Below are 19,191 nucleotides of genomic sequence, written 5' to 3'. Positions count from 1 at the left end.
GGAGGCTACGCAAAAGATAAGTTATTTTCGACCTGCAAGGGTGTCTCTGGACTGGTTCTTCTCCTTTGGCCTTTGAATCCTAGCCCTATGTATTAAAAGTCAGGGAGAAAAGCTGAGCCTGAAACCAGGGCCTCCTCCCAGGATGCCTGAGATCCCAGTCTTGGTTGCTGGAGCTGGTGGGGCATTCCAGAAGGCCCTCCACATGCCTGACGGGGTCCAGCCGACTCAAGTCCAGCTGGTATCTGGAAGGCGGCCACCAGCTTTGCCTGGTGGTCCCATGCTCAAGCCCTTTTTCCTTTTTTTTTTTTTTTTTTTTTTTTTTTTAAGATTTTATTTATTTATTTGACAGACAGAGATCACAAGTAGGCAGAGAGGCAGGTAGAAAGAGAGAGAGGAGGAAGCAGGCTATCCGCGGAGCAGACAGCCCGATGCGGGGCTCGATCCCAGGACCCTGGGATCATGACCTGAGCTGAAGGCAGAGGCTTTAACCCACTGAGCCACCCAGGCGCCCCTCAAGCCCTTTTTCCAATGCCTACAGAACACCTGGTGACTTCCTTGAGAGGGGCCTTTTCCCAGCCACTGGCAGACTCACTTCCTTGCCATCCTCCCCATCCGTAGTGTGAAGTCGATGCTGGCTTCGAATGGATACTTGGAAGAGCGCCTATGCCTTTGAGGGTGGGGGGGGGAATAGGGCTCCCATCAGGCTCAGAGCTGCTGATGGAAGGCATCTTCATTCTCTCCAGGGTAGGCCATTTGGATGGATGAGCCTGGTCTTTTGGCAATGCGTCTATGCTCCTTCTGGAGAGGAGTCTGATAGTTATTCAACACTGAGTTCTTAAAAAGCTTTTAGTCAGCGCATTAGGGCAGAGCCGGGTGTCTCTGCTAAATGGTGACTTCATTAAGGCAGGGCCTAGGCTGGCTCCTTTCTGCAGATCCGGTGGTGGGCCGGGGTGTGGCAGGCAGCAGGTACTCAGAACTTCAGCCGAGTGACCGAGTGAAGGAAAATAACTCTGGCTGGTTGCTGCTGGGGTTTGCAGGCCTGTAGCGGAGCCCCAGAGCTGGAGAGGGCACCACTTTTGGTGGGCTAGTGGAATGGGATTGAGCCCTTCTTGGCCTGACAGATGCCTCCAGAAGTCCGCCCATCCTGGATCCACGTTTTGATTCCCCTCTGAGAATACAGTATTTTTTTTAATTAAATTTAATTTATTTATTTGACAGAGATCACAAGTAGGCAGAGAGGCAGGCAGAGAGAGAGGAGGGAGCAGGCTCCCTGCTGAGCAGAGAGCCTGATGCAGGACTTGATCCCTGGACCCTGGGCTCATGACCTGAGCTGAAGGCAGAGGCTTTAACCCACGGAGCCACCTAGGCGCCCTGAGAATATAGTATTAAGTGGACCAAGGACACAGTCATCTAAGCTGTGGAGAGAGGGACAGGTAAGGAGATGTGACCGGGTTAATAACAGTGGTAGCTTTTTGAAGGCATTGTACAAAGAACTTGACCTTCCTTCGTTTATTCTTCATTGGTAATGGCTTTCTTCAGTATGCAAGTGTAGCTTGGCTCTTTATCAGCGATCAAGTCTTCACAGCTCCCAGTCCTGGAGTTCAGAGGAAGGGGTGGAACTGAACCTTTCCTTAAACACACTTGGGGTTCCAGAGTCTGGGGCCGTAACCGCAGTGCCGACTTCTGCCTCCTCTTCTGGCTGGGCCACCTGGCTTCTGGCAGGGAGGGGTGAGTTGAGCCATCCAGAGTTGACTGGGGTCTGGTGCCCTTCTGAGGCCTCGGGCGTTTGCTGCTTATAGTTGGCATGTTCCCTGGGGCTGCTGGTACCCTCAGCATTGTCCCCGGCTCTGCGAAGGAGCCCAGCCTCAGATTTTCCAGGGCCAGACTGGGATGGCTGCCAGGGCTCACCTCGGGAGCCAGAGCAAAGCCAAGCAATTACTGTGTTTGGTCAGTGGAGCAGGTGTTGTAGCAAAAGGGTTGACGTGGGGGTTTGGACCGGAGGATGTTACGAGGTAGCAGGTGGGAAGCCAAGGAGCTTGACTTCCCAGAGCTCAGTAGCCGGGTTACAACCTGGGCTGGTTTTAAAATAAGATACTCGCAGAAAATCCGTTTTGGAGAGCCACGCCCACTTGCCGCAAGTTATCCAGGGCTGTGTGGAGATGGGGCTCTCAGGCGTGACCACTGCATGGGTTGGATTGATTTTGCTTTATACCCGACATTGGTTGAGTGTCCTTGGGCAGGTCACCCAGCAAGGCTAGGCCTCAGTTGTCTGGTCTATAAAATGGGGTTAAGCACACTATTCCCACCTGAAGGCACAGGTATGTCGTTCAGCTTATTTATGGCTCTGTAGGCCCAAGGCGTAGATGCTGTGACAGCCCCATGCCGCTGGGCTAGGGGAAGGGAAGATGGGGATTCTTTTCCCAGTCGGAGACTGAACGCACAGGCCCCAGATTTTGGCCTCGGCAAATGGTGCCCTTTAATTTTGATCTGTCTCAGTCCCCTACTTGTCAGTCCTGTGTGGTTTTGCCTTCTCTGGTCTAGGCTTGGTCATGTTCAGTTAGACTATTTAGTTTCAGCTGGACCGTGTGACCTCACTCACGGTATGGTTTGAGCCCCAGCAGCCCTGTCCTCACACCGGCCATGCTGGGTGGATGGTCTGTTAGCTTGGGTTTGTGATAATCCCTTATTCACTCCACTCTTATAAGCCCCTTCCCTTCAGGCCTGTGGTGAGAGCCCCCCCACCAGCCCCAGGGCAGACAAGGTGGCACTGTGTGTTGTCTCCACTTAGCAGTGGGGAAAACTCTGGCTCATAGTGGGAAGGCACCTGTTCAGGTTACATAGCCAGAGTCTGGGGGAGCCAGTGCTCATGTTCATGTGTCTTGTCCAGCTGAAATCCAGGGCAGGTCTGGAGACAAAGGATGGGTTCTTTCAGCAAAGGGGAGAGGGCATGGCAGCAAACACCCCTCTCTGGGACTGGGGTCAGGGGCCAGATCAGAGGAGGGGCTGTGGAACTGCTTCCATCCATCTGTCCCTCTGTCCCTGCTCCCTCCCCCAAGACCCAGGGCTCACATTCTTTCTACTCTAAGCCACTCCTTGAAGAGGCAGGAAGTGGTTTGAGTCTTGCCCCAAGATATGGCTGTGATCAGTGGTCACTTGTGATGGGGATCTGACTTGTTTTTCTCACCCGACTTGGTGAGAAGGGGCATGCGGTGGGCGGTGGGCGTGGCAGAGGAAGTAAGTGTGAGATCTTTTGAGCTGAGTTTTTCCTCTGAGGCCAGGACCTCGCGTTGGTGGGGAGCTTCCCAGAGATGTTGCTGGGCGTAGACCACCTGTTCACCCCTGGCTGCCGGGACTCGGGGTGGGGGTGGTGGTGGAAGGAGGCCTAGGCCAATTGCCCACCTGGCAGCAGCACTCCCCCCTCCCCCCCGGCGCAAAGGCCATCCAGGTATTTGCTGAGTCTGAATGCGATGCACTTGGCCTCCTACCTGCTTGCACCCAAGAATCCCTGATTTTTAGCTACTCTGTGTTTTGCTCCTCTGCCCAGTGGACAGGACCTGATGAAGACCTGCACGCTATCTCTTGTTCAGCGTGGGGGGTGTGTCCAGCAGTGTCCCCTGAAAGAGGAGCCCCTGCTGTGCAGCCTTCTGCTCTCTTCCCTGAAGCATCTCTCTCTCTCTCTCTCCTTTTTCTGATTAGAATAATGTGTGAGTTAGTGGTTGACCAGAGTGCCTTCTGGCTGGCAGTGAAGCCTGGGATTTTCATACTGTGCGGGGTGCCCGATTCACTTGCTTTTCTGAGTAGAGGAGCCACCACAACAAGTGCCACAATAAGTTAGCAGCTAACCTTTGTTGTGCTCATAGCAGGTCCCAAGGAATTGTTCTAGGGCTTTGCTTGGAGCGTCTCACTGAATTCTCATGGCAACCCACTGAACTCGGTTCTGTTACTGCAGTTGAGGAAACCAAGACTCTAAGAGGGCGAAGGGAGTAGCTGAAGGTCACCAAGCTAGTAAGCAGAGGAGTGGAATCTGGGCACAGCCACATGGCCTCAGAACTGGGGTTCTTTCCTGGGAACTGGCCCAGTAGGCGCCGCTCCTTATTTTAGACCGACACGGGTGAGCCAGGCTGCCTCACCTCCCACCGCTAATAGAGGGCAGTCTCCAAAACAGCCTGGGAAAGGCCCCTGTCTCTGCTACCGCTGGACCTCCAGTCCCTCTGTTTGTGGGACCCGGAAGGCGAGGGAACCAGTGAGCTGTGCTGGGCACGCAGAGGGAGCCATGGGGCTGGTGGTGGTGTGTCTGACACCCAGGGCCGCCCAGCTGACTGATGTTCTATGTGGGACTGTGGGTCCGGTGAGGTCAGATCCTCTGATTTTTCAAACATGAGAGATTTCCTGATTTTGAAAAGCATGAGGCCAAACTGATAGGTCTGACTTGGGCTCTGAACAGGAGGCGGGGACTGCTGCCTCCACCAGCTGGTGGTTCCCGGCTCCTTCTGAGTCCCGGAGTTGCTTCTCTATGGGTCAGTACCTCCCAGAAGAGTGTGAGGGATTTCCCGGCAGCCTGAGACCCTCCTGAGGCCCCCTTCCCTGTTCAGCACCTCTCGCAGGGCCCGGCATGTGGCACACGCTCAGTAAATGGTGAGAGACCGGCCACGTCTGTGTTCTGTTTCTGCAGGGGGGCTGCCTTTGCATGGAAATGCATCATGGTCCCCCATTTCTGTTCCGCAGAATCTGGCAGTCCCAGTAAAGGGAAGTCCTACACAGGCCTGGGGAAGAAGTCCCGGCTGATGAAGACAGTGCAGACCGTGAAGGGCCACGCCAACTACCAGAACTGCCCGGTCATGAGGCCGCACACCCCACATTCAAGCTATGGGACCTATGTCACTCTGGCCCCCAAGGTCCTGGTGTTCCCAGTCTTTGTTCAGGTGAGCTAGTGGCTGGTCCCAAGGGCTCCCTTGGGAGACGAGACAGAGGAAAGTCCTTTGCCCCAGGATCATTCCAGAAGATTTCCCTTTGGGGAAAGAAATAACTTCGGGTGCACAGGCTTCTGGGGGTTATCCTGAGGGAGCAGAGGTTCCCAGGGTGAAGATCAGGAGAATGAGGGCAGGGAAGCCGAGCAACGAGGGGCTCTTTTCCCCGATGCCTTTCTCAATTTTCCCTTTCTCTGGGGACAGGGCAGGCACAATACAGCTACTTGTTGGCACTGCCACGGGGCCTGCTTGCTGAGGCTCCTGCTTCGTGGCTCATCCAGTGGTTTGCTGTTTGTAAATGACCGAGGGAGAGCCTTGGAGTCTGGCATCTTGTGTGTTCTTCTTGGTCTTAGCCAACAAGTCTGGCCAGTATGAGCTGGTGCCTGAGATTCATTTCGATGCCCCTCTCCTACGCCTCCCTCTGCTCCTCCCTTCCTCCCCGTTTCCAAACCTCTGTGTCTTCCACCCCCAGATGCCATCGGTGTGAACATACAGGTGTCTTGTCTGTGTGCGTGCACACACTTCAGAAGGAAAACCGAACAGCCCCTGTTGTACATTTTCTATCCTTTTTCCTTTTTCAAATGGGAGTTGCAACAGGAACGTTCCCTGCGTCACTAAATACTCTTCCAGCCTTTGATCTGTAGCGGCCACACACGGCTCTAGCTCACGGACATGTATTTATTTAACTAGCTCTCTGTTCAGATAGACTTCTGGCTCCTTCCTTTGCTACTGCAAACAGCTTTGTGATGAAAATCCTTGTGCATGAATTGCCCCTTTGATTATTTTCCTTGGAAGAGAGCCCTGGAACTGACATGACAGGGTCATGGGTCATAAACATGTCAAAGGCTCTTTATATATATTGACAAATGGCTTTCCAGAAAGACCATGTTGGTTGGTCCTCTCATCAGCTACATAGAGGAGACATGGTCCCAGGGGCTTCATTTCTGACCACGCCTTCCTTCTCCATGAAACTCTGGTGGGTGACACCCTTCGCCCCGGACGGCTCCTGCCTTTCTTTTTGTCTCTTCTCTTTCTCCGGACAGGACTGCGAAACTCTTGGCATTCACGCGGGCTCTTTTTCATTTTCCTTTTAAAATCTTTACACAAAATGAAAATTTGTTTTCAGAAAGTTATAACAACGTTTAAATTGCAACGTACATAAACCCGAAATGGCTTAATGCATGTACAGGTGAACCAATCATTGTAAAGGTGAACCGGTCATTGTATCTGCTGAGATAAAGCCATAGACCGTGCTGCCCCTCCAGAGGCCATGTTTCCTCCTGATCCCAGTGCCCTCCTCCCCTCTGGGCCTGCCCATGAGCCCGACTCCTGGATGGTCATCTCCTTGCTTCCCTTTACTTTGACCACCTCTGTGTGCTTTCCTGGGGAACGTATTTTGCTTGGCCTCTTCTGGGGCTTGCTGCTTTAGCCTCACATTCTTGGTGATATCCACCCAGGGGTTTGTGCGTAGTGGACATTATCTTTCTTCCAGAACCTGCTTGGTGTTGGGTACCTAGAAGTCATGTTATAAATACGAATGCCCCCAGGATAAGCCCTGCTGGGTCATCCAGATCCTAGGGAGCTTTCTCTGGGCTGGGCAGGGGACGGGGGCTCCAGAGCAGACACAGGGTAGGGTGATGGGGTGGGTGAGAAGTTGGGGTGAAAATCCGTCCCTGGGGACTGCTTGCCAGGAAGGAGTCCCTTAATGTAAACGTGTTCTGCGTGGAGAGCAGGGACCAGCCTGACTCTGAAGGGACGGGAGAGACCAAATCTGTCACGAGGCTCTCAGGATCCCTGGCAGTAGGGACTTTCCCCGTGAGGCCAGAATGGGACAGATGGAGGAGAGGGGGGGCTGGAGGGCCCCAGGGCCCATTGGAGTCGGACTGTAAGCACCTAAACGTGTGGCTGGACTTCCTGCCAGAACATGGCTCTCACGGAGGGGCTTGGTGGGGAAGGTGGCAGCCACAGTTCCACCCAGCACAAGAGCATGTCTTTCTGTTTCCACCTGTGTGTGAGGGGGCGTGTGGGCTCTCGGGCTGGGGGGAGGCTGGAGGCTTCTCTCAGTAGGTCGAGAAGGTTCTCTGTGGCTGGCTCTGGCAAGCTTGCCTCTGCCCCACACTTCATCTCCCCCTGGCCTCTCTGAACTGCCCGCACTGTTTTCAGCCTTTAGATCTCTGTAACCCTGCCCGGACTCTCCTGTTGTCCGAGGAGCTGCTGCTGTACGAGGGGAGGAACAAGGCCATCGAGGTAAGGCTTACTTACACATGTGGTTTCACCAGCATCCGCCAGGCCCCTGACTTCTCTCTTCCTTGTGGTCTTAGAATTGTACAGTCTCAGGGTAGAAAAATCCTGAAGTCTTCCCCCTCCCTCCCCTGCCATCCCCCTCTTTACCGATTGGCTATCCAGCTTATTCTTGTACATTTCCAGTGATGGGGAACTCACCACCTATCAAAGCTGTTTAGTCCACCTCTGATGGTTAGGACATTTGCCCAGCCCTGCAAGACATCCCATTGTCCCAACTTCCCCTAAGGAGCAGGAGAGGTAGTAATTTACCCCAGCTGTGAGGAATGACTTTGTAGGTAAGAAGATTGGAGCTGTTAGCCAAAGAGAATTTTCTGAAGGAGCATCAGTTACTCAGGTTTTTCCAGGTCTGTATTAACCCAAATCCCAAATCCTTTTCGGAGGAATAAGCCTGTGATTTCTTCTGGGCTCTCACTCTGCCAGCAGAGGCCTGGGCGTGGAGATCACGCCGTTCGGCCTGGGAGCTGGCCTCTGCTTATCTCTAACTAGGGGAATTTCCCTCACCCACACAAGCCCCAGAGCCGGCTCTGGCCTGTGAAATCTTCTTGGAGCAGAAGCTGGAGCCTGGGGATCTGAGTGGCCTGGAGTGGCTGGAGCCTGGGGATCTGGGGGCTTGCTGCTGATCAGGTCAGCTGTGGGGCTTGGCAGAGCTGAGTGGCAGCTTGGGGGTAGAGGAATGATCGGGAAACCCGAGGCAGGAAGCATACAGCCAGTTTCTGCTCTGCTGCTGGCTCACTGTGACATCCCTGTCCTTCCTCAGTACTCTTATCTGAGTCAGCGCAGGGCGTGTGTCTTTGAGGTAGCTGAGGTTAGTGGCTCACTAAGGGCCTGTTCAGCTTCAGTCTTCTGGGGCCTTATGTGTAGCAGTGGCTAAGCGGGAGGCTGCTTGTGTTTTTTCTCAAAAAGGGGACCAGAAATCTCTCTTTCTCCCTGGGGAGACCACATGCTTATTCCCACCACGCTGGCATTGCTCACTACATTTCTGGACTTCCTCTTGAGGAGCTTTCTTAGGAACCTTGGCATATGTTACTGAGAGAGAAAGACTTCATCTTGGTGAGGGGCATTTGAGTTTTAGGAGCAAAAAGTTTCTTGGAGCGGTGCTTGATGAGTAAGTGTGTGATGGAGCTAATTCAGGTGGCCAAGGGTCAGGGAGTGAGGTGTGGCTGCAAATTCCCAAGACCGAGAGGAAGGCAGAAATGGCAGCTCTCCGAAATACACACATCTGTCTAAATTTGCTCCTTTGTTTGTCCTCTCGTCATTAGGTGCTCAGACACTCCGCACACAGTGTGTATTCTCTCGGTGTGGGCACTTTACATAGCAGGTCTTCACTTCGCTCCCACGGCATCCTCACGAGAGGCCCAGTTGTCCCCATTCTATAGATGAGGAAGCTGAGGCTCTGATGAGATTGGCTGGAACCCCAGGGCCTCCCGGCTCATTAGGGGCAGGGCCAGCCTTAGCAGTTGGCTCTTTGGCTTGGAGTTGCTCTCCATGCTGCCTCCGGCGTGTTTGTTGAAAAACGGCCTGGCAAGCCCAGACTGGAGCCATAGCCTGATTATATTTACAATCCATCCCCAAAATCTTTGTTTAGGGGCTCTTCGGAGTCTTAGAACTAAGATATCCTTTTTGAGGACTGAAAGAAGTGATTTGAAAATCCAAGTAAATATATTTCTTTTTCATGAGATACGCTAGGAAGCCAAGGCATGGATCTTGGGGCCTTCAGGTCAAATACATGAACCATTTCAGGAGGGGCTTGGAGAAGTTTGTAGAACCACAGCATTAGTTGGGACCTCCGAAGTCCTGTGTTCCTGTAACTTTCCAGATGATGGTTCCATCCAGGTTTTGATCTGGAAGAGGCCGCCCCTCCAGGCACAGGTTTTGTTACTAGAGAGTGCTAAATTGTCAATTTTCCCTTACCCGTAACAGAAAACTTTATTCCTGGAATGTTCCCCCCTTGTTCTTCCCCTCTCTTCTCTGAGCGTGCTCCAGCTGGCTAATGTCTGTGAGCAGATGCGGTCTCACACTGGGCTGCCCCACGTCACACCCCTCCCAGAAGTCCCACACTTGAGTAACGTGCCCTAAGATCACAGGATTATGGCCTAGCCTCTCTTACACGTTCAAACAATAGCTGTTGAGTATCCACAGGGTAGCCAGGCCCTGAACTCAAGGTCACAGGGGAATTATGGGGCTTAAGATGGACACACCCTTATTTATGCACTGACTCACTGAGTTTACCATTAACTAAGGCACCAAGGTCTTTTCTGCAAACTCTGCCTTTAGGCAAGATCTCCCGAGGAAGCTTGGTTAGGGCTACTTGGGAGAGGTGAACTTCCAAGTTGCAAAGATTTTCTAACCAAGCAAAACCTTTGACCCTCTGCGAAAGCAGATGTATCCTAGGAGCAGATGTGGGGAAGACACCTGGTGGCTCCCATGGCCTGTTGGGGAAGGCTGCAGGTAACTGGGTGGTGGAGAAGGGTGTCACACCACTGTGGGCTGCTACAGCTCCTTGTGAAGGAAGGCCGGCAGGATGCTGGTGACACAGGAGAGGGGCCCCCCTGGCACGCTTTGCCCCTCTGCCCTGCCTCCATCTGTGTGCCAGCTCTGTCCTTTCCCTGACCCGACCCTTGGGGAAATTCTCTATTCAGGCCTTAATCACTTCCTGTCTAGACCACATTCTCAGCTCTGGGAATTGGGGCCAGAGTGGTGGCCTGGAGCTTTTCTCACCTTGCCCATGGCTCTTCCCCAATGGCTGTCCACCTAGCTCTCTTTGAGCCTGGGACGTTTTTTGACATTTTAGGTTCCTGGCAGACTGTCCCCCCGCCCCGCCCTGCCCCCCGCCAGCTTCCCTATGAGTCTAGAGGTGACTGCCAGATTTCTTTGGAGTGGGAAAGCCTATAGGTTTACGTAGAGAATCAACCCCTGAGATCCTTCTCAGCTCTTAGATCATTTTCTACCCTTAGCTTCTTCCCTTAGCTAAGACTTTGGGTCTTCTTTGCGTTTCTGTTTTGGTCCCTGCTTGGATTGTTTCACATTCAGGGGCAGGACAGCTGTAGGCATCTTGCTACCCCTTCATATTGGGAGAGCTTTAGGGTCAGCCAGACCTGGGCAATGGTCCCTGGCTGTGTGCCCTTGGACTGGTCACTTAACCTCCCTGAGCTGCAGGACCCGCATGTATAAATGAAGGCAGTGATGTTATTTTTTTTTCTTTTTTTCTCCTTTTTTAAAATTTTTTATTGTATTTTATTTTTTTTAAAGATTTTATTTATTTATTTGACAGAGAGAAATCACAAGTAGATGGAGAGGCAGGCAGAGAGAGAGAGGGAAGCAGGCTCTCTGCTGAGCAGAGAGCCCGATGCGGGACTCGATCCCAGGACTCTGAGATCATGACCTGAACCGAAGGCAGCGGCTTAACCCACTGAGCCACCCAGGCGCCCCGGCAGTGATGTTATTTATAAGTCAGAACCCACTGAGCAGAAAGAAAGAACTTAACAGATGGGGGCTTCTTTTAATCCGTGTTGGGTCAGGACTGTGGTTTAGAAGAGGTCCAGAGAGAGTCACTGCCAAGATCCCTCCGAGCCCACAGTTTAGGAGCTCTTGTGTTTGGTCCCCATTGGAAAAGCTAGAGTTTCTGAGAGCCTCCTGCTCAACGACACCCCTGTTGTCTCTGGGGCCCAGCTTCCTTCAAACCTCTGCACTGTGCTCAAGAAGCCAAGGGGTTCTTTGAAAAAAACTTATACATTTTTAAATCACAAAAGTAATAGACTCTCTTGTCATACGATGCAAATGAAACAGAAATGTAGGAAGTGAAATTCTACTCATGAAGAGTGATATCATAGACATGTAAAAAATGTATACATTTACAGTTTTATTAGACAAAATTGGATTGAGCTGTAAGCATTTTGGCACATTGCGCTCTTTGGCTGTAGATCCTGTTGAGATGCTGTTGAGAACATCCTTATAGTTTCATATTAATTTCATGTGTAATTCATATTACATATCCTTGTAAGTAGAACATTAGAGGTGGGTTTCTTAGGTCACCTGGAACAGTCGGAGAGCTAAATGTCACCATGTTAACTTTCGAAACTGCAGCAACCCTCCCGCACACCCTCCCTGTGGCCTTTGGGGGTGCACGCCGAGCCCTCTGGCTCTGACTCTTACCTCAGAGTAGATGAAGTGTCAGGTTTTGACACCTCAAAGGGAAGTCCACAAAATTAATAACATTTTGTTTTCTTTGGAGACTCTAAAATTGGATTTTATTGCTTTTAACTAAAGGCCACTGCAAGATTTACAAAACAAAGAACAGTGTGATCTTCAGTGGCATTACAAGATCAAGCAGGTTTTTTTTTTTTTTTTGGCCTGAAACTATGCTAAGCATGCCTGTTGGTTTACCTATAATGTCTAAAAATAGCATTCGCCTTTTATTTTTGGAGCAGCTAGTGGATAAAAGAGATAAAAGTCACACACATGTCCGTTTTGGAGTGTAAGTAACTGGCTTTTTCTCAGGCTGATCATGCATTAATGCAGTTAAAATTATCCTTGAGGAATGTGATAAGAAGACCTTATACTGCTCAATGCTTCCATTCAGTCTGCCCAGGGCTGGTGACAGAAGCCTGTGAGGGACTGGGACAGCGACACTCCCCTATCTCTATAAACAAGAAAACCAAAGCTGAGGGTTCGGGTTCCCTAACCAAGTGTTCATGGCTGCGAGTGGGGAGCCTCAGGACCTCTGACTCCAAGGGCAGTGCTCTTTCAGCAAGACATGTAGAGAAGAATACAAGCAAATGTGCCAACATCCCGCAGCTCAAGGGTGGCGCCCAGCCAGCAGCTCTGGGAAGTCAGAAAGATGGCCTGGCGGGAGGTGGGCGGTGAAGAGGCCTGCAGGGGCCATGTGCCATGGGAGGTGAGGGTCGGATTTTATCCATCTCCCCGCCCCTCCTCCCGCCCACTGTGAAAGTGTAGAAAACACTAGAGCAATAGGGAAGTCCTCATTGCACATCATGTCTCTGTCCTTGGCGGAGGCCACACTAAGAGTCTGATCCTCGTTCTGCCCAAGATGACAAGGTCCCCTTACCCGGACCTCCCGGGGAGGTTGTGGCCACTGGGCTCTGGGCCAGCAGAGCGGCCAGTTCAGTGTGCTCCGTGGTGATGCAGGTGACGCTCTTTGCCTACTCCGACCTGCTGCTCTTCACCAAGGAGGATGAGCCGGGCCGCTGCGACGTCCTGAGGAACCCCCTCTACCTCCAGAGCGTGAAGCTGCAGGAAGGTAAGTGTGTGCCCCAGAGACGCCTGCCTACTTGCCCCGAGTCCCACTCCTCCCAGTGGCATGGATGCCCCGGGGCTTCCAGCCATCAGTGGGGCATCTGAGCATATGCAGTGGGGTCATGTCCGGCCCTCGGGGCTGCGGGGCTCTCGGAGGCCGGCATTCCATGCTAGGCTGTGCAATCTGAGCTTCTCTGGAGGCTTCTGGTCCAGGCAATGTTTCAGGGAGGTGGTGGGGTGGAGCCGGCTGAGCTCAGGCCTCCAACAGACCCATGTCTCCATCTTGGCCCTGCCCACCCCCCAACCTGTGACCTTAGGCACATCTGACTTAACCCCTTTGCCTTTGCTTACGTGTAAGCAGGGCTCCCGGTGTGGGGAAGACAGTTGTACAGATTTGGGAAGGTCGTGTGCAGAGGGCCCGGGCCACGCCAGGTCCCCAACCCCACTCACAGCACACAGCCAGGACCCGAGAGCACCGCTCGTATTCCTCCCAGCTGTGTCGCCCAGGCCAGAGTCCCGGGGAGCAGGGGCAGTGGGAGCCTGAAGACGATGTCCCCTGCAGACTTTCCACGGTGCCTCCTCCGCCGGGGACCGGGAAGCCTGCTGGGAATATCTGCTGAGCGGTTTGGTTTGGCGCCTGAAGTCTCTGCCGAAAGGGGCTTGATTTCCTCTCCCAGATTATGAAAACAACAACAGACCTGTTTGAGCACGGGTGACAGGGGCAGAGAGGAAAATATTACCCAGTGAAAGAATTCTGTTTTGACGGGTTTTGCTCCAGGAAAACTTGCTGCCTGTTTGCGGACCCGTCCCGGGTTCCTGAGTGTTGGGCGCCCCCGCTGTTCTTCCTCCTCAGAAGCCCAGGGAGTGTGAGAACCTCCACTCTGGCTGCCCCACAGGAAGCCACTTATAATTTCTCCTTCTCTGCCTCAAACTTTCTCCTGCCCACTGACCAGGGCGGCTCCTGAGGGGAAAAAGCCAGTCATCTCTCTTGGAGCTGGCCCCTCCTGCAGGGTGGCGGCTAGCAGCCCTTTGAGCAGATGCGGCTCTGACCCTGGCTCCCCGGTGCCCACCCGAGGAGGGGCAGGTGAGAGCTAGAGCGACTCTGCCTGGGGTTTCGCTGCCCCTCCCGGTTTTCCTCAGACCCAGCTTCCCCTGCAGCTGCCGTTCCCCTGTCCCTGCTGCACCCCTGCACGTGTCCTCACACGCACACTCATGCGGTATAGCCCCTTCCTCTGTGGCCTGCTCACCCCAGCTCAGACAGTCAGGACCCAGGCAGGGGTGGAGCTGATCGGTAACAAGTCCTGACTGATTATGAGAACCGAACCCTTACCCAGTTGTGCTCATCGCCCAGTCTGGGGCCACAAGCCCAGGACCCTCATCTGCTCAGCCTCCTGCTAGAAGGAGGGAGGGGAAAGAAGAGGGACTCCACCTCGCTATGCTTTGTTGGGGGTGGGTATTGGATGGGGGAAGAGAGCTGAGGGTAGTAGCTGGGACTCTGGGCTCAGCTCTGCAGCTAACGCGCTGGGTGACTTCAGCTGGTTCTCTCCCATTCCTGGGCTCTGGTGTCTTGGACCATGGAAGATGGTTTGGATGAGCCCTTGATGTTCTTTCCCAGCTCTGACACCTCCACATGGACCCTGAGGTTGCTGTGAGATGCTGGACGGTGCCCAAATGTCCTACCTCCTCCCCTTAGAGTGCGGTTGGGGGTGCTCGGCTGGGAATTAGCTGGATCTTCCCCTCCTGGAGCCCGCAGACCCAAGCCTTAAAGTTAGAGTCAGCGTGAGCTCAGCCTTCCACTGGGTGGCGACTGGTCAGAGTGGTGGTGCGGGGCCTGAGGTGTTTCAGAGAAACCTTCCAGATGCTCAGCTCATGTGAGCAATAGCCTTGGGCAGGCATGGCTTCCTGGAGGTGGAGGCCACATCCTCTCTGGGCCAATGGTGGGGTGAGGATGGCCGAGGCCCGTTCTCCTCAGGAGGGATAACCACGGCAACCTGAGCCTCCTGGACTGACACGGGTGTTGGGGCGTATGTGCGAGTAGGCATGTGTCCTGGGTGGGGGATGGTTGGGCGCTGATGCGTTGTCATGCCCTTCCTGGTCAGTGTCAGCCAGCCAACAGCGAATGTGGCTTCTCGGGGACATGGCTCAGTGACACTGAGCAGTCAGGTGCACGTCCCATCCCTGAGATTTTGCTCCAGGCATCGGAGGAACCCCTGCCTCCTCCCCTGAGACAGGCTTGTGGGTCCAGTGTCCCCCTCTGCTGCAGTCAGAGTTGGAGTGGTAGAACCCAGTGTCCTGAGTCCTGGCGCCCGTCTTCCAGCCCATGTCCCTGGCCCCCACAGACACCTGCCGCCGCAGCCAGGGCCTGAGTGAGGGTTTTAAGAGGTCCACGTGGGGCCTCCACTGGAGCTTCTCGTGGCAGAATGGTGACTGACAAATGTGGCTCATGCCTCCCAGCTGTGTCCCTTTCAAGTCAGCATGTGGGAAAAGTTCAGTCTGGGGCAAAGAGGATGGGAATGAGGAGCACACGTGGCCTTTCCTGTGGGCTAGGGCTGGTGAGGGCTTTTCCCCGGAAGGCGAGAATCTACCCCACCCAAGGACCTATGACTCCCGTGTGTGACTTGCCTGAATGGAGCTTAGCTCTGCCGGCCAAGCGTCCTCCTAGGGTCTAGCACGAGGCTCAGAACATTGCCGGTGCCCAGTGAATGTTGCTTGACTGAGTGAATGTGTAACTGACTAGGAGACTAGAAGCACTGTCCAGCTTGGGAGCTGGAAAGCACCCTTCTCCACGGCTCCCAGCTGCTGGCGGCCACTTAAACCTTAAGCCGGCCCTCCTCCTGCCCAGCATTCCCCCCAGCTTCAGCAGGTCTGAACGGCAGTGTAATGGGAACGGGTGGAGAGCTCGCGCTAACAATTGGGACATCTCCGGTCGTCCGGGGCCCATTGTAGCCTCTTCCTGTCTCTGTCGCCCACTGGCTTTGCTGGTCTTTGTGTTTCTCCCTCCCTGGGTGGCCAGCATCCCGCCCACAGGGTGTCTTCCTGGCCTCTCAGGATGACCTGGAGATGTCCAGCTGATTCTTGGGCTCTCCAGCCACCCTGGGGAGCCAGGTGCGCAGGCTTGGAAACCCAGTGGCTTAGGTCCCAGCTGCTGGAACGCTTGGAGTTAAATTTAGTCAGTTGGCATGTGCTGAGTGCATCCTCAGAGCCCACCTGAAAGCTAGCTGCCAGGTGATAGCAGGGGGAGAGACACGGTCCCATCCCTGAGATTTTGCGGCTGGCTGCCAGGTGATAGCAGGGGGAGAGACACGGTCCCATCCCTGCACTCTGGGGGTGTGCAGTTGTGTAAACCGGTGTGAGGGAGGGGGAGCAGAAATGGGACACGGGTCGGAACACAGGCTTTAGAGGCAGCCGTCCTGGGTTCAAATCTCAGCTCTGCCCCTCACTCACTGCAAGCCTGTATAGCTTGTTTTCTCTCCCGGGGTCTCAGTTTCTGCAACTGGAAATGGGAGCAACATGCCTCCTGGCTTGTCACACAGCGTAGGGAAGGCTTGGCCGATGGTTGAGTTTGGGACCTCAGACTAGGCTGGAGAGGGCCCTGGGAACATGACAGAGGGGTCAGACTTAGGTGGGGAAAACATCTCTGGGCATCTGGGACTCTCTCTGCACAGCCCACATTCCTTGGTAGGAAGCAGGGTTCACCCAGGGGCCGGTGACTTCTGTGGACACCCAGGGGCCGGTGACTTCTGTGGAATTTCAAAATGGTGACTGCAGTTGGACTGTTGGATGGAAAACCCAAATGTGGGCTACCTCTGTATCCCTTTTTACTCACCCCACATTTCCACACTCTGGAAAGCCCAGAGCCCAGACTTTTGTCCCAGAAGGGCTCCTAAAAGGGTGAGGTTGCTTGCCTGGCTCAGCCACCTCGTGGCCTGCTGCTCTGCAGCTGTGGCTCCTTCCTGCCACCCTGGGCTCCCGAGGCTTGCTGTCCCTTTGTGAGGCTCCGAGCCATGCTGAGCACTGCCCCCATTCCGTCCTTCTCTCAAGTGCTGCCAGCACAAGGCTGTGACATGGAGCAGATTTCAGGGGCGGTTCGGGGTAATGCGGGAGGGTGGTGGGCAGGGGGTGTCACAGCCCAGGAAAGTAGTCAAGCAGTCGTCAACCACCCCCTCGCTGTAGGGAATATGTCTGAGTTTCCCCCCAACCTCGGCCTCCTGTCTCCCTGAGGTTCCCTTCTCCTTGGCTTCCCCCCGCCCCTTCTAGAGCCTTCTATTCTCTCACTGCCAGCTTCTAAAACCCACATTTCTGTTATTTTCTCACATAGATCTTTTTGTTTCTCCCTTGGCACTAAGATCTGGTTCCGGAAAGTCAAGGAGACATCCAGTATGTTTTCTTAAACAAAAGAAACCACCTCCCCTTGTCTCCACCCTCAGCAAGGCAAGAAGTTGGCAGAAGCCTCCAAGTGAGAGTTTCTCAAACATGATGGACTTCATAGGTGGGGACTTCTCCCTCCCAACCCTCCTGTAGGTGGGGAGAAGTAGAAGGATTTCTTCTAAGTCCAGAGTGTACCCCCACCCCTGCACTTACTATTGGCCTGTTTTTCTCTGGATCTTGCCAGCACCCCTGGCCCTCGTTTTGTCCAGGGAACTGCCCACGTGCTTGCTCCAGGTTGGGGGCCTGGCTGTCACCCACACGAGGGTCCTCACTCATGACTTTTCTTAGGAATTGGCTTGACCCTCTGTCTCTGTTACTTTTTCACCTTTACTTTACAACACATTTTGGTTTATTGGACCATTTCTTTGATTCCGATGTGTGTTGAGCCCATTTCCTCACATGAATCATGGACGATAACAGCCCGTGTGTCCTAGGGGTTGTGGCAAGGGCTGGGCTTATACACGGACAGCACGGGGCACAGTAAGCGTGTGGGGTTTTCTGCAGGTGGAGTGGTCTTGAAAAGGACTACCTGGCCAGTGAGGTCAACAGCTTGAAACTCAGGAAGTTCCTAACCGTCCCTGGTCTGTGCACAGAAGAATGAGGCCCGGTGGGGAGCCATGCCAGGTTCCGAGGAGCAGCCAGCAGTAGTCAGAGAAGGCGCAGGGCTTCTTCCGCACACTTGCTAGCCGTCGAGCCACACCTTGTGCTTCTGTACCTCGCTGCCTGTGCCCATGCTGTGCCCATGTCCCCCTCCTTTCTTCCCCATCCTTTCTTTCTCCTCCTGCAAGAAGCCTCCTCCGGCAGCCAGGGTCATCTCTTGGTCTGTGCGTTTCCGAAGCAGTCTGAGCAAATACAGCTTCTGTAGCTCTTCTGCCTTCACTCCTCTGCGGGAGGAGCGGGGAGCCTGACGCTCCCGCCCAGTGGCCTCCCAGGTGGGAGGTGAAGAATGAGTGAATTTGGGATTCAAGACCGGGGCTCTAGGAAGACACACCAAGGAGCTGGGCCTGGGCTGGGAAGCCGTCTGTGGGCGACATCGGCCCATGACTGGAGGGGGATCTTGAATCTGTGTCCCTCTGGGTCCCTTAATACAGGGAGCATGGAAAAAGGGAGGCCTCCTGAGATGGACGACAGCTGGCAGTTTGAGGCCCAGAGGTGCTCCTGGATACCTGTCCTGGGGGTGGGACCACAGCATTCCTTGGGTGACACTGACCTGCGGGCCAAGGCCCTATTCGCCACATCGCCATCTGCTTAGTTACTTAGTGGACTTTCCTCCAGCGATTTCCCCGTCCCCTGTGCCTGCCTGCCTCTTCCTTCTCCTCCTTCCAGGAGGTACCACCTACAGGCTTCTGGACGAGGCAGCTGGCGGTGCTAGGGCAAGCTGCTTGGTCTCTGGGGCCGACCTTAACTCAAGTCTCACTTTTGTTCCCTCCAAGGTTCTTCAGAAGACCTGAAGTTCTGTGTGCTGTATCTAGCAGAGGTGAGTCCTTGCCTCTAGATCCACAGAGAGCTCTGTGGCCTGGCACTGGTGGGAAGACATTGGTCTGGGTGTAGTACAGGGCTCTGGGGCCAGGCTCCATAGCATCTCACACCGTGGTCCTGGGCAGGGTTGCTGCCCTGTGAAATGGGGACAGCAGTCCCTGCCTCAGTGCCTCTCATCTCTGTGTGGAGGAGCAGTGGGCACAGAAGGGTCTAGAAGGGGGGATGCCTGGGTGGCTCAGTCAGTGAAGCGTCTGCCTCTGGCTCAGGTCATGATTTTGGGGTCCTAGGATCGAGCCTGTGTCAGGCTCCCTGCTGAGCGTCTTCCTCCCTCTGCCTGCTGCTCCCCCTGCTTGTGCACATGTGCTCACTCTCTCTCTCTCTGTCAAATAAATAAAAAAAATCTTTAAAAAGTGCCTAGAGAGGACAGAAGGACACTGTGATCCCCTACTCAGGAGACCCTGGTCTCCAGCACCTGGCCGAGTCATCGTGAGGGTGTGGCCTGATACCCATGCCTCACCTGATTTACTTGGTTAGAAGTCTCTCTTCTGGAGATTGCCCTGATTCTTGTGCCGGCCCTTCTTCCTCTTTTTCCAGGCAGTCCCACCCATGACCCCTCCTACAGCATCTTTTCAGTATTTTATTTTATTTTTAAAAGATTTTTATTTATTTATTTGACAGACAGAGATGACAAGCAGGTAGAGAGGCAGGCAGAGAGAGAGGGAGAAGCAGGCTCCCTCCTGAGCAGAGAGCCCGACTCTGG

At 54.0% G+C, this 19,191-nt stretch overlaps 1 protein-coding gene across 6 annotated transcripts in view; it reads left to right on the top strand.

Moving 5' to 3' along the window:
• Positions 1 to 19,191, top strand: part of RGS3 (regulator of G protein signaling 3) — a 119,912-nt gene that overhangs the window by 40,765 nt on the left and 59,956 nt on the right. For 5 of the 6 annotated variants that reach the window (XM_059142767.1, XM_059142768.1, XM_059142769.1 and 2 more), the window contains 4 exons: positions 4,726 to 4,922; positions 7,131 to 7,214; positions 12,417 to 12,528; positions 18,386 to 18,429. In XM_059142767.1, coding sequence (XP_058998750.1) covers positions 4,726 to 4,922; positions 7,131 to 7,214; positions 12,417 to 12,528; positions 18,386 to 18,429 — 437 coding nt within the window. Of the gene's footprint in view, positions 1 to 4,725; positions 4,923 to 7,130; positions 7,215 to 9,499; positions 9,720 to 12,416; positions 12,529 to 18,385; positions 18,430 to 19,191 lie in introns of those variants that run through there. The other variant, XM_059142770.1, reaches the window with a different exon arrangement.

The sequence above is a fragment of the Mustela lutreola genome, chromosome 12, assembly GCF_030435805.1.
Source record: "Mustela lutreola isolate mMusLut2 chromosome 12, mMusLut2.pri, whole genome shotgun sequence".
Lineage (NCBI taxonomy): Eukaryota > Metazoa > Chordata > Mammalia > Carnivora > Mustelidae > Mustela > Mustela lutreola.
This window is presented reverse-complemented; position numbering and strand designations above follow the sequence as displayed.